Genomic DNA, 15601 nt, shown 5'->3' on the forward strand with positions numbered 1-15601 from the left:
CAGGACTGTCCCCACACACCTGAAATATGTTGACTGGATTGGTAGCTGTTGTGATTGTTCTGCTTTCAGTTTATTTTGTGAATCATGTATGTTTCTCTTTTGCCTAGGTGACTATTTTCTTGCATTTCTTATGGGCTGGACCCCTTCAGGCGATAGCTGTAACTGTCCTTCTGTGGCTTGAGATTGGCCCGTCCTGCCTTGCAGGAATGGCGGTCCTCATTATTCTTCTTCCCTTGCAAACCTGCATTGGCAGGCTCTTCTCATCTCTGAGGTAAGAGCGATTGGGGTCTTGTTCCTTCAGAATGATTAAAAAAACTCAGCATGGATAGTTATTCTAATTTGTGTTTTTTAAGGTATATGCTTTGAAAATAAAGGTTCAGAAATAGGTGGGTGCTAAATCTGGCACCAAATGAATTGACATTTTCTTTTCCTTCCATTTTTGTTATATTTTCAAAAACACACAAAAGACCCAATATATGCTTTTCTTCCAACAAAGCAAATTACTAAGCAGAATAAAAAAAGTTATTATAAAAGTTGAAAAAGAGAGAATAGAAAGGAGCAGAATTCATGGCTTGTACAGTATGATTATATTTTATTAATGTTTTCTTTTTAAACATCTGGGTTTGGACAGCCTGGCATAAAGAACACAAGGCACATGCAGGTGGGAAAACCTGTCCTTTAGGTGAGGGATCCTCTTCCTGTTTCTGGAGTGGCTTTGTGGTTCCCTCCTGTGCCCAGAAGCTTTGGGCAGGACAACTTCTGGCAGTCCCATGCAGGCAGACCTGCACCAGCAGCTTCAGAGCAGCACGAAAGCCAAGCTGAGTGCCTGTCGAACCTTGGGTGTAGAGCCCTCCATGGTGCAGGCAGTTCTGTTCAGGCCTCAGTTCTGCCTCTTCCTCCTAGCTGGCAGGTAGGGATTGTTTAAGAGGGGCAGGCATACCAGTGACTGCTACAGGGACCCCCAGGTCCTTTCAGTTGGTTGGATTTGCTGAGAGAGACAGCTGCTTCTTCTTTAATCTGCTCCATTTCCCCAGGCAGCCATTCTCTCCAACAGCTGTGGAGACCAAGAAGACCCTGAGCGATACTGGCCTGGCCTTGTCCCCCTGCATTTCCCGCTTCTTCAGGTCTGATGGGTCTGGGAAGCTGGAAGCAGAGCAGAGTGGATGAACTAGGTGATGCAGGAATATTAGTAGGTGTGGTGGGCTAATAGATAGATGAGAAAGAGGCAAAGGTATTCTGGCACAAGGGGGTGATGAATTTGATCTATGGTTTGAGAACCCTTGCTTTAAGTGAAGAGGAATTAATAGGAAGTCTTAAAAGTGCATGTTTCATTGAGTAGAACTACCAGATCTGGGCTGCAAAAATCTGGATGACTACTAGTCCCTAATTTAAGAGATCCCTTTCCACTGAGGACCAGTCAGTGCTATTTTGTCTTTCAGTGCTGTTCCTGAACATGATTGTATGTTCAAGCCTGGGTGAGGATGTGTGTTTTCTCTAGACCCGAGATTGTTTTCTAGAGATATTAAAGGTTTAATAGATGGCTTCAGCCAGACTCTAGTAAAAGGCCTTGTGGCATAAAAATGGTAGATATGATGAGATGTAGAACCTTGAACATGAAGAATAACATGTAGAAATGAGAGGATCTTAGAACTTGGAGAAGAGAGTGATGATAAGTGGAAATGGATTTGATCTGAAGATAAAAATTATCCCCTTAATTTTCTTCTACAAAATGTGATCTCAGCTTTTTCTGTGCCACTTTGTATTTTTTTCCCCCTTACTTGCTTGTTCCATAATTGCAAATCTTCAGATTACGAATGTAGTCCTTGGACCAACCGCTACTTCTTGAAGTATTTCAGGATTGAGTTTCTGTCAGACTCTCTGATCAGCTGAGCTGTGGAATGTTTCAGTACTGTTGCAAAACAAGGATGTTTTCAGAAAGTGGAGATTTTCTCCATGTTTTTAAAGTACAAACAATTACAGATTATACAGTGCAACAGATGAATACCCATCATTTTAGTGAATTTCCTTTATAATAGCTAATGTGCTATTTCATTTAATTATATGATTTTAAAATGTATAACATGTTTTCATTTTAATAGTTTCAAATTGTTATGATTGTTATTGCATTAGATAATTTTATTACTATTTCCAGCGTTTTGTAAAATTGTTTAGGACAGTATGTTTGCTGTCTTATTGATGTTATCCTCCAAATAATCCTAGTATCTTATAATGGAAGATAAGTCTTTTTCAAATTTGTACTCTCTACTATCTTACAGTAATCTCCCTCATCAATAATCACAGTAAGTAGTAAAAAAACAAATACAAAAAAAAGCAAAACAAGACAAATCAATATATCTTCACTCACATGTTCAGCTAGGTGCCTGCATAAAAATATTTTGGATTAAGGCTGACCTGTGGCAAATATCCATGAGGAGAAAATTCCAGCACTGTGAAATATTAAACCTGGCCTTCTGTTTATCTGTTAAAGGACATTTCTCAATATTCCATGACCTTCTAGACTGCAGTTAGTTGATTGCTTTGCTGTTGTTAGTCACCAAGAGGTAAAACATAAGTATGGACTCTGTTCTAAAGGCATTCTTGAGGGTATACTCTACTTTTAACTCCATATAGGGACTTTTAATCCCATATATTCCAAATTCTATCTCCTCTAATACTTTCTGCTTGTTACTGCAGTCCTTCTTGGCTGTGGTTCCTTGTTGCTATTATTACTCTCTCATTAACTCGAAGGAGGATAGATGGGAGCAAGTGGCCATCATTGTTACTTACTTGCTCACCTTCTTATGGCTGCAGTGTGAGAGGAGAGCTGATGAGCAGGCAATAGATTCTCTTTATTTCTACTTATTTTACATCTATATGCCTTCTAGTAGGATATACAGGTGAAACTTGAAAAATTAGAATATCGTGCAAATGTTCATTTATGACAGTAAGGCAACTCAGAAGGTGAAACCAATATATGAGATAGACACCTTACATGCAAAGCGAGATATGTCAAGCCTTACTTTGGTATAATTGTGATGATTATGGCGCACAGCTTATGAAAACCCCAAATTCACAATCTCAGAAAATTAGAATATTACATGACATCAATAACACAAGGATTGGAAATAGAACAATATCGGACCTCTGCAAAGTATAAGCATGCATATGTACTCAGTACTTGGTTTGGGCCCCTTTTGCAGCAATGACTGCCGCAATGCGGCGTGGCATGGATGCTATCAGCCTGTGGCACTGCTGAGGTGTTATAGAAGACCAGGATGCTTCAATAGCGGCCTTCAGCTCCGCTGCATTGTTCGGTCTCATGTCCCTCATCTTTCTCTTGGCAATGCCCCATAGATTCTCTATGGGGTTCAGGTCAGGCGAGTTTGCTGGCCAATAAAGCACAGTAATCCCATGGTCATTGAATCAGGTTTTGGTACTTTTGGCAGTGTGGGCAGGTGCCAAGTCCTGCTGGAAAATGAAGTCAGCATCCCCATAAAGCTCGTCTGCGGAAGGAAGCATGAAGTGCTCCAAAATCTCCTGGTAGACGGCTGCGTTGACCCTGGACTTAATGAAGCACAGTGGACCAACACCAGCAGATGACATGGCTCCCCAAATCAACACAGACTGTGGAAACTTCACACTGGACTTCAAGCATTGTGCATTGTGTGCCTCTCCATTCTTCCTCCAGACTCTGGGTCCTTGGTTCCCAAATGAGATGCAAAAGTTGCTCTCACCAGAAAAGAAGACTTTGGACCACTGGGCAACAGACCAGTTCTTTTTTTCTGTAGCCCAGGTAAGACGCTTCTGACGTTGTTTGTTGTTCAGGAGCGGCTTGACAAGAGGAATACGACATTTGAAGCCCATGTCCAGGATCCATCTATGTGTGGTGGCTCTTGATGCACTAACGCCAGCCTCAGTCCACTCCTTGTGAAAGTCCCCAACACTTTTGAATGGCCTTTTCCTGACAATCCTCTCCAGGCTGCGGTCATCCCTCCTCTTGTGCACCTTTTTCTACCACACTTTTCCCTTCCACATAACCTTCTATTGATGTGCTTGGATACAGCACTTTGGGAACATCCAACTTCTTTTGCAATTACCTTTTGGGGCTTTCCCTCCTTATGGAGGGTGTCAATGATGGTTTTCTGCACAACTGTCAGGTCAGCAGTCTTTCCCATGCTTGTGATTCCTACTGAACCAGCCTGAGAGACCATTTAAAGGCTCAGGAACCCTTTGCAGGTGTTATGGATTCATTAGCTGATTAGAGTGGGACACTTTGAGCCTAGAATATTGAACCTTTTCACACTATTCTAATTTTCTGAGATTGTGAATTTGGGGTTTTCATAAGCTGTACGCCATAATCATCACAATTATACCAAAGTAAGGCTTGACATATCTCGCTTTGCATGTAATGCGTCTATCTCATATATTGGTTTCACCTTTTGAGCTGCCTTACTGACATAAATGAACATTTGCTCGATATTCTAATTTTTCGAGTTTCACCTGTATACTGTATTCCTGTAGATGTCTGACCATGCCAGTCCCAATGCTTGCTTGCCTATATCTTCATTTCTTTAAAGTAGTATGGCCATTAATGCTAGGTGAAAGAATCCACTAAACCTAGATAAGCTTTTTCATAAGTATCTTAAGTTCATTCACATATATGTTTTCAGTTTGTTCACTAGATCATTATATCTGATTGTGTATTCCTTAACTTTTATTTTTGGGGGGAGAATATTTTTTATTATTGAATGCAGCACCGAATTTCTTACGTTAGGTAAATAGAAACCATCTGAATAATAACCATTAGTGGGCCAATATATCTTAGAATTAGAGTTTTTCAAAGTTTATAGCTTCCCATTAATATTTCAGGAGCAGGACTGCAGCTTTCACAGATGCAAGGATCAGGACCATGAATGAGGTCATAACTGGAATGCGGATAATAAAGATGTATGCTTGGGAAAAGTCGTTTGCTGATCTTGTGAACAACATGAGAAGGTGATTTTGTATCCCACTGAAATTCTATACCTATGTTATTCTTTACTTGTTATTAAACTAGACGGTGGTATTTAGAAATGGAGGATTTTTTTTTGAGTCACAGCAAAAGAATCTGAGAATGTTTTGGGGGTAAGGAAAACCTGTTTTCTCCTTGGTCATACAATATAATATCTCTTCCTGTAAGAAGTAAAGTTTATGATTTGTCATAGCAATGAACTGAAATATATCACCATTTTTCAAAATCTAAAATATATAAAATAAAATACTGTGTTCCTTCCATGTCTAATTCCTTGGTCATACAATATAATATCTCTTCCTGTAAGAAGTAAAGTTTATGATTTGTCATAGCAATGAACTGAAATTTATCACCATTTTTCAAAATCTAAAATATATAAAATAAAATACTGTGTTCCTTCCATGTCTAATTCCCTGAAAACCTGAAAATACATTCCAAAAAAATTAACATTTAATCCCACCTTTCCCCTAAGACAGGGATCCCTAGGCTTTTGGCATGCCCCCTTTCTGATATTTTAGAAACCCCCGTGTCTCCTCATCCAAATGTGCATGAAATTCATCTGCAGTTTTCTGCATCAGTAAAAGTATACATTGGACCTTCATCTTCCCAGCTATTTGCTTCTAATCTTCCCATCAGCCCATCTGGCCCTGATCTTCCTGCACACACCTGTGAATTTTTCCACCACGTATCTGCAGATGTTTGCAGGGCTTCTCTCCCTTCCATCAGCCTGTCTACCCCCACCAATCTTCCCAGTCTCATCTGAAAATTACTGATTTTAATGCTGATGATTGTTTTAAAAATATATTTCCTTGCATCCTGTTTGGAATTCGTTCATGCCCCTGAGGGAGTCACACCCTCTGGTTTGGGATTCCCTGTTCTTGGAGCTCACAGGTAAATATAGCATTCCCTTCTCTAATTTTCTGTGAGGTAGGTTGGGCTAAAAGAGGGTGACCTGCCCTAAGTCATTTATTTATTTATTTAAAAGATTTGTTTGGCCGCCCATCTTGAAACAGCTGTGGGCAGCTCACAACAATAAAACCATAAAAATCATATCCAAAAAAACTAAAAACCTGGTGCCTCAATCAACCTCCCAGGGTGCCCCAACAACCACCCACAGGCTCCACCACTCTATCCCAGTGCCTGGATAAAGAGCAAGGGTTTTAATGGCCTTCCTGAAGGCTAAGGGGGTGGGGGCCTGCTGGATTGCTAAGGGGAGTGTATTCAATAAGGAGGGGCAGCTGTGGAAAAGACATGCTTCTTAGGTCCAACTAGATAGCATATCTCAGGGAAGGGACCTGGAGTGTGCCCATCCTGTCCAATCTAGTGGGACAGGCAGATAGTCTCAGGAAGAGGCAGTCCTGAGTAACCTGGGCTATGCTGTGTAGGGCTTTAAAGATGATAACCAGCACCTTGAATTGTACCCAGAAAGAAACTGGAAGCCAGTGCAGCTAGCACAACAGGGGTGTAATGTGGATAAACTTAGAGGTGCCCAACACTGTGCATGCTGCTGCATTCTGGACCAGTTGTAACATGTGAGTGGTCTTCAAGGGCAGCCCCATGTAGAACGTGTTGGATTAATCCAAATGGGAAGTCATAGTGCTTCCATACTGAGATTGAGTTGAACCTGATCTTGTCAGTTCTAGCGCTATGTTGTCACTTTGAACATTCATAAAGCTTGAAATGACCTGGCTGAATAAGGGCATTGTGGAGTCAGTGATGGGGTGAACGTGGGTGCTATTATTGTTTTGATGTTATTGCTGATGTTGAATTGGGTTTTTTATATATTGTGGATATTATTGTTATTTAGCTTTTCTAAGCCCTTTAGATGTGCTTGATTGAAGTGGCATAAAAATACTTGTAATATGTAAGATACTTCATTTATGTATTTATTTATCAAAATTATTAAAATTTAATTTCAGAAAGGAGATTTCAGTGGTTCTTAAGAGTTCTTACCTTCGAGGATTGAACTTGGCATCCTTCTTTGTTGCCAGCAAAATTACAGTGTTTATGACATTCATGACCTATGTGTTGCTGGGCAATCTAATTTCAGCAAGTCGGGTGTTTGTCGCTGTCTCTCTGTATGGTGCAGTGAGGCTGACGGTCACCCTGTTCTTCCCGGCGGCTGTTGAAAAAGTATCTGAAGCACTGGTCAGCGTCAGACGAATCAAGGTATTATCAAAAGGGGACATTCAGTGCTCTGAATTTAGTTGCAGCATTAGAAATAATTAACAGTTTGGTAGCTCATACTCTTTCTTCCAGGCAACCCTGCTTCTTTTATAGCTAGAGAAACAATATGCATAAATATTTGCCTTATGTAGTTCCCTAAGGGTAATTCTTAATTGTTACAATTGATTAACTGCTTAGAAGTTGAATTTATGGTGCTTTTTATTGATTAAGGATGTTTAATTGAATAAACAAATGATTTTCAACATAATGGGAATGATTATGAATTAGAGATGGGCATAGAGATATAGCTTTACCAGGTAATTTGAAATAATGGAAAATATTTTTACAGAAAAAAGCTTTGGAAATACAGAATTCAGTGCAAGACTTGTTTTTTTTTTTTTTTTGTCACCCTTGATCAATAAAAAGCAAATAGATCCTATTGCCAGTGTCTCCTTCAGTCCCAGTGCTTGGAGCTGTAATGGAATCTAGGAACAAATGTCTTGGCCCAGCCATTTTAAGAAAGCTTTGGAGATTTGCTAAGATGTTGACATGATTAGTATGTGTGTGTGTGTGTATACACACATACTTACATACGTACATAAAATTAAAATGGAAAAGAATCAGACATTTAGAAACTAATAAAATATCTTTAAAGCAAAAAAGTATGAATTTGTTAGCAGAGACTAAAAAAGCAAGAGAAAGATATTACATCAACACATAATTTTAAAGGCCAAATTATTACTGATAGAGGCAATATTAATGCTGAAGTTATAAAAATATATACATTGAAGAAAATACATTAATAAAAATTGTGTACATTGAACATCCCATATTACTGAGGCTTATAATCATTTAGCTAAACTGAAATAGCCAAAACTATCAACAAATTATACCCAATTTTTAGATACTAGTTTTAGCCATTCAGAAATAAAGTTTTTGAAAGTTTAAAAAATGAAAGATGGATTTTCTGGAGAATTCTGTAAAAGATATAAAGATATTTTAATTCTAGACTTTTGATCAATGCATAATCGCTTGTAGCAAGGAGAACAACTTCTTGCTGCAGTTATATCCAAGTAAAGTTCTAAGATTACACTAATTCTCAAGCCAGACAAAACTCACAAGAGGTTGCTTCTTATATATCTATTTCATTACTTAATGGAGACTATAAATTATAAACCATTAGCTAACTGTCTTAATTATAAATTATAAATCTAGATCAGTCCAGATTTATTTCAAAAAGAAACATTGAGCTTGGTCAGAAAATTATTAAACACTAGACAACCCTGTGAGTTGTTGGGTCATCCTTTGAGAGAAAGGTAATGCAGTCTGATGTGACCAGAATAAACATTAAATTTGAGGCTGACCATATTTTTTTTACCCCAATGCTGGACAGTCCCATGATGTTCTAAGAAGAGTATATATCATAAATAGAAAAATAATTGTAGAGGCAAATGAACTTCAATAATAAGTCAATATTTATTTACCTAAACAGATAAACAGAATGACCACAGGTGGGCAAAAAAGCAGTGGGAGTGGGAGCGACTTCCAACTCCTGCCGGGTACCCCATTGACTTTGCTTGTGGGAAGCTGGCGGGGGGCGTCAGAAATCACAATCATGTGACTACAGGGACACTGCAATGGCCACAACTTTGCGAATAAATTTGGGCCTGGCACCCCCGGGGATGATGGGGGGGCACGTTATTGAGGTGGTGATGGGCAGGGGACGTTATGGCGGGAGCAGGGGGGCGGGCCATCTTCGGGGAAGACGCCCCTGGTGTGTGTTGCCGATGGCGTGTTCCGGCCCTCCTTGCTCACTCCCAGGTCCTGGCCAGCAGGTTCATAGGGGCCCTGGCCTCCGGCTGCTGCTGCTTAATGCCAGGTCAGTTAAAAACAAGGCCCCCATCATAGGTGACTTGATCACTGAGGAGGGGGAGACCTGGCATGTATCACCGAGACCTGGCTGGGGCCTGAGGGGGGGTGCCCTTCTCGGAAATGTGCCCAGCTGGGTTTACGGTGTGGCACCAGCCAAGATACCAGGGCAGGGGAGGAGGGGTAGCTGTTGTCATCCGAGAGTCTCTAGTGGCCTTCAGGGGCATTGCTCCACAAGTTTCTGGCTGTGAGACACTGTTTCTTAGGTTGGGCGCCCGTGAACAGTTGGGAGTGCTACTACTGTAGCAGCCTCCCTGCCGCGTGGCAGCCTCCCTGCCTGAGCTGCTGGAGGCCGTCTTGGGGCTGGCGGTGGAGTTCCCCAGGCTTATGGTTCTGGGGGACTTCAACCTGCCATCCCTGGGACGGTCCTCTGAGGCAGCTCGGGAGTTCATGGCTACCATGGCAGCCATGGGCCTGTCTCAAATTGTGCGGGACCCAACCCGAGATAGTGGCCACATGCCGGATTTAGTTTTCTTGTCTGAGCAATGGCAAAATGATCTGAGGGGAGATGTACAGCTTTCCCCGCTGTCATGGTCAGATCACGCCCTGGTGACCCTGAGTTTCTCCTATTCCATCCCCCTCCGCAGGGAGGCAGGACCCATGCGATTGGTCCACCCCCGGCGCCTGATGGATCCGTCAGGGTTTCAGAGGGAGCTGGGGGATATTCCTGTGGACCTCCTGCACGGTCCAGTGGAGGCCCTGGCTGCTGCCTGGAATAGAGAAGCAGCTGGGGCCTTGGACAGGATCGCGCCTTTGCGACCTCTCTTGCCACGCCGGCCCCGACACTCCCCGTGGTTTACGGAGGAGTTGAGGGTGCTGAAGAGGGTTAAGAGACGTCTAGAGTACCGCTGGAGGAAGACACGGACTGAATCCGACCGAACACATGTTAGAGCTGCTATTAAGGCCTACATTGTGGCGATAAGGCGGTGAAGCGCCAATACTTCTCCGCCCTTATTGCATCTGCAGAGTGCCGCCCGGCGGTCCTGTTTGGGATCACCAGGTCCCTCCTTGGTAAGGGGGATGTGGTGGTTCATTTGCAGGGCTGCATGGAGGAATTTGCAGAGCACCTGCAGGATAAAATCACTTGGATTCATTCCAAGTTGGACTCTGAGCGTGGTGCAGGGTCTGGGGAGATACCAGGGGATCGTTCTTGCCTAGTTAGCTGGGAACGGTTTGATCCTGTTGTTCTTGAGGAAGTGGACAGGATCCTCCGGACTGTGAGGGCCACAACGTGTCATCTGGACCCATGCCCCTCCTGGCTGGTGAAAGCAGCTTGGGAGGTGACGTGGTTGGATCCAGGCGATGGTTAAGGCATTCTTGCAGGAGGGAGAGTTTCCAGCGCCCTTTAAAGAGGCATTGGTGCACCCCCTCCTCAAGAAGCCCTCCCTGGATCCTACTGTACTGGACAACTTTCATCCAGTCTCCCACCTCCCCTTCTTGGGGAAGGTGGTTGAGAAAGTGGTGGCTTTGCAGCTCCAAAGGGTCCTGGAGGAAACGGATTATTTGGACCCTTATCAGTCAGGTTTCAGGCCCGGCTATGGAACGGAAACGGCATTGGTCGCACTTATGGATGATCTCTGGCGGGAGCAGGATGGTGGTAGTGCGACCATCCTTGCTTTCCTTGATCTCTCAGCGGCGTTTGATACCATCGACCACGGTATCCTATTGGGACGGCTCAGGGATATGGGGGTGGGCGGCACAGTTTTGTGCTGGTTCACCTCCTTTCTCCGGGGCCGATCCCAATCAGTGGTGATAGGGAGCGAGAGGTCCCATCCTCGGCCCCTCCTTTGTGGGGTGCCACAGGGTTCGGTTCTCTCTCCGCTCCTTTTCAACATCTATATGAAGCCACTGGGTGAGATCATCTGTCACCATGGGATGAGGTATCATAATTATGCTGACAATACTCAACTATACATCTCCATCCCTGGTGTGGTAAGTGATGCCGTGTCCGCCCTCTCGCGGTGCCTGGAGGCTGTGAGGGTCTGGATGGGGAACAACAGGCTCCAGCTGAACCCTGGCAAAACAGAGTGGCTGTGGGTTAATGGCTTCCCTGTATCCGGGACATTATCATTGGTTCTGGATGGGGTAGCACTGCCCCAGACAGACCCAGTGCATAATTTGGGGGTCCTCCTGGACTCACGACTCCTGCTCGAAGAGCAGGTGGCAGCCGTGACCAGGAGGGCTTTTGCACAGCTTCGGGTTGTCCACCAGTTACGCCCTTTCCTGGATTGGGATGCCCTACGAACAGTCACTCATGCCCTTGTTATCTCCCAGATAGACTACTGCAATGTGCTCTACATGGGGCTACCCTTGAAGAATATCTGGAAGCTCCAGCTGGTCCAGAATGTGGCCGCACGAGCAATTTTTGGGGCCCGAAGAAGGACCCATATAACACCTTTGCTCCGTGAGCTGCATTGGGTACCGGTTTGCTTCCGGGTCCAATTCAAGGTGTTGGTTATCACCTTTAAAGCCCAACATGGCACGGGGCCAGGCTACCTGAAGGACCGCCTCGCCCCCATGATCTCAACCCGTCCCACCCGATCTCACAGAGAGGGCATGCTTCGGATCCCCGCAGTAAAAGAACTTCGTTTAGCGGGATCCAGAAGGTGGGCCTTCTCTGCTGTGGCTCCTGCCTTCTGGAACATCTTGCCCCCAGAGGTGAGACAGGCCCCCTCACTCCGGGCCTTTCAGAGGGATTTGAAGACCTGGCTCTGCCATCTGGCCTGGCGCGGGGAGGGAGGATATCAGAAATGGGGTTGGCTGGCCCCTTAGCGGCCTGGTGTGGCCCCCATCGGCCTCTTGGATTTTTTAGCTTTTTTATTTTTTAATGCTTGGTTTTTATAACTTTTAATTGTATTTATGTTTTTAGTGTGTTGTAAGCTGCCCAGAGTCCCCCATTGTGGGGAGATGGGCGGGGACAAGTTAAATAAATAAATAAATATAAATAAATATAAATAAATAAATAAATAAAACTGGTCTCAACATCATGGAAATTTCAATTCCACAGGAGTAATGGGTCTCGGATTTTTTACAAATTTTTTAAGTTAGCGCATTTTAAGTACTTTGATTCAAAAATTGTTGCAGTATAATGCACAGTTTGGGCTAACTTGAGGGTACAAACAGACAAACAGATAACCACAATGAGAGTTTTAGTAGTATATAGATAATATTTTTTGTAAAATTAATTTACTTTCCCTATCTGTATACTCTTTGAATATATTGAAAGCCTTTGATTGTGTGGAAGTATTTCTGAAAAAATATCAGCAAAAAATAAATTAGTCTTTTCTGTTTTGTATTTATACAATCTTAATTCTTTTTCCTCCCCCTGATGCAGAACTTTCTAATCCTTGATGAAATTTCTCAGCTCAGTCCACAGCTCAAAAATAACAGTGAAAATCCTTTCCTTAATGTGCAAGATTTGACTTGCTCCTGGGACAAGGTAATAACCTTTATTCTAAATGGCAATATAGAATCCAAGCGTATCCATTAACTTTTGCCACCCCAACTAAAGGATCCAAAATTTGGGGGTGGTGATGGATACTCCTGGACAAGCAGCAGTTGTTTCCCCTGTCACGTTGTTTTTAAAATAAAAGTACTTTTCTCCCTTTCTCAAACACTTCCCCATTTTCAGATAAAACACATTACTCAGTAATGCAATGAAATATGTGGCTTTCAGAAATCAATATGAGCTGTAGGAACAACAGTGACATCTGGCAGGACCTCAGTTTGAAATCTTAGCCACAAACTTACTAGTTGGCTTTTCATAAACCACTTATTTTAGCTCCTTCCCACCCACTCTTGTGCTACCCCCCAGAATGAAACTCATAATATTATCCTGCTCTGTATAAGTGCAGTGAAGGACAGTGGAACAATAGAAAATGCTATATAAATGTTTTGGTTAAGCATGATGATATCCGTTCTCTTTACTGGAAAATTTATAGCCCTTCTGGGCTGTGACTTCACTATGTCTGCAGCCTAATGAAGTAGGAGCAGTATGTTCACTTGGCATAGTTCCTATCATTTGCCAAGGAAACATAATCCAGTTACTACTGGGATATAAATTCATCAGATGGAATGACTTCTGTGAAGTTGTTTTGAAAGACCTAAAAAGAGGTGGTGCATTTTTTTGATGTCATGGGACAATGAACAGACTTTCTTTTGTGGAGTCAAGATAAACTGAAACAAGTCCGCCCTCACTAGCACCAAACATTTATTGCTCAGCATCAAGTCATGGAATTGGCAGGTGTCTTGCATATTGAGATTCATTCAGATGATCCTTTTAAGACTCCTGGGGCTCCCAATTACCTTTTTCAATGGGTATCTCTTTCCAAAGCATGTACTATATTGCTAGTGTTTTCTTTTTCTGTTTAGCAACCATGTTCTGGATTGCATAATTATATGTAAGTTACATTGTAGTTGGCTGAACCTGGAATGCTTCTAGTGAAGTCAATACATGGTCAGAGTGAAGGGAAAGGTTGATTATATAACCAGAAAGTTCAAGTCATGAGAAGTCACAAGAAGGAATAAAATGAGCTATTTGTGCCACCTTGTGGAGATTAAAGCATAATGTTTAAGAAGGCAAATACCCTGCTATTTCTGTTTGCAGTCATGGTGGAGCAGTACTGCAGGACTGGAAACATTGCGTTATGTTTAATCCTACCTTTACTGGAAACTTGATTATCATTTTAAATCCAATCATGTTTAATGTTTAGTAGCATTAAAGGTACCTGGATCAAATAAAAGAGGATGAGAAAGTTGAAAGAGAATATTGGCAATTTTTTATTTCTGAACATGAATAATGATTTCTCATGCTGATTTCTTGCTCCTTACTTTGTTTTCTGGTCTGATTAAAATGGATACTATTTCTAACTTTTGTTTGGGGTTGTTTTATTTGTGCAATGGTGGTCTAAAATTTAAGAGGTATTTCTAATTATGATTTTACTTTATGAATTAGGTATGAATTAGCTATACTGTAAATAAGTAAAATCCATTAATTTTATAAGCAATTATCAGTTTCATATTTATCCTGAATGTATATACTATCTTGCATTTTTTATTCCATGTGATATTTCACAGATAATCACTTTAAATGTGAATGAAATATGAGATCTTGGGATCTCGATAGAAGCCTTACACTTGGGGATGTATTTTTTAGAATGTTACAAATTTTGCGTGGAATTCCTATACATGTATCTGCAAAACATTTTCAAAAATGTAATAATGTTATAAATTTTTGTGGCAATCTTTAGTTTAAAATATATATTTTAAAAATATGCAGTTGCCTATTCAAAAAGGGAAATTCAGTTTTCCAAATTTTGAATTGTACCATTTTGCGCATCTATTGGCTAGTACCAAATTGTGGATGATTTCCCATCCACAGAAATTCTCTTTCTTGGGCCCTTCTAGGATATTTATACATTAGACATTTAATTATTGTCATATTAAATGTCTTGGGATCAAAATATAATAGATTTAAAATAATTACTGTAACTATTACAATGATTTTAAGAAATGGCATTTTGAATCTTTTTCTCATATTGACACTGTGAGAGCCTTACTGAGGCAAATCATCAGCCCAAAGGCCATTCTTTTCTGCTCTGCAGCAAGAAACACTGGCCGTGGGTTTCTTCTGGCCTCAAGAAGCATGGGTATCTATGCTCAGTAATCGCCAAGTGACACTTTTTTGTAATCGGAAAGGTATAGAGAAATATAGTTGTGGCCTTGAGAAGGAGGAGAGCCAGTTTGGTGTAATAGTTAGGGTTATTACTCCCAGGCTAAAAACTGGGAGACCGTGAGTTCTAGTTCTGCCTTGGGCACAAAGCCAGCTAGGTGACTTTGGGCCAGTCACTTTCTCTCAGCCCTAGGAAGGAAGCAATGGCAAACCACTTCTAAAAAACTTTGCCAAGAAAACTTCAGGGACTTGTCCAGGCACTTACCAGGAGTCAAGACTGAGTTGAAGACACAGAACAATGAATAAAGTCGATGAACATATTTTTGTTTAATTTTCTTCAGTTTTATTTTTTCTTCATAAATTTGTGTATTGTTTTGTTTGTTTGTATTCAGTTAATGAAAGCAAATAAATAAATGCATAAATAATAAAACCATATGCATTTCTTCCCAAATGAATAGACAATGGAAATGGCAACACTTCAAAACATTTCATTTACTGTCAGATCAGGAGAATTGCTAACTGTGATTGGCCCTGTGGCAGCAGGAAAGGTAAGTCTTGATCTTTTTATTGTTATGTTGTCCCTCAAAGGTTAATTCTGAAGCATGTGAAAACAGACATTTTGCCCCAGATCACACTCTGGGTTTCTATCTGTTGAAATCCACGCTTGTACAGAATAGTTTGAGTGTGATGAGGTAACACTGAGCTTTGTTTGCGCTCGTGGCATAGTGGTCAGTACTGACCAATACTGACTTTCCCATTAACAGGTAATGTGGGTGGGGTTAAGGCTAGTTTATGTCGTATCTGTCTTGCTAAAAAGCATTATG

General features: G+C 41.7%; 1 protein-coding gene across 5 annotated transcripts in view; it reads left to right on the forward strand.

Moving 5' to 3' along the window:
• ABCC4 (ATP binding cassette subfamily C member 4 (PEL blood group)) overlaps window positions 1-15601 on the forward strand; it is a 199117-nt gene that overhangs the window by 39338 nt on the left and 144178 nt on the right. For all 5 annotated transcript variants that reach the window (XM_088136451.1, XM_088136452.1, XM_088136453.1 and 2 more), the window contains 5 exons: window positions 108-271; window positions 4870-4995; window positions 6931-7180; window positions 12441-12545; window positions 15236-15325. In XM_088136451.1, coding sequence (XP_087992577.1) covers window positions 108-271; window positions 4870-4995; window positions 6931-7180; window positions 12441-12545; window positions 15236-15325 — 735 coding nt within the window. The remainder of the gene's footprint in view (window positions 1-107; window positions 272-4869; window positions 4996-6930; window positions 7181-12440; window positions 12546-15235; window positions 15326-15601) is intronic.

This window comes from Python bivittatus, unplaced genomic scaffold, assembly GCF_059951505.1.
Source record: "Python bivittatus isolate LINGU-HERP-01145 unplaced genomic scaffold, Pbiv_v1 ctg000060_np1212, whole genome shotgun sequence".
Lineage (NCBI taxonomy): Eukaryota > Metazoa > Chordata > Lepidosauria > Squamata > Pythonidae > Python > Python bivittatus.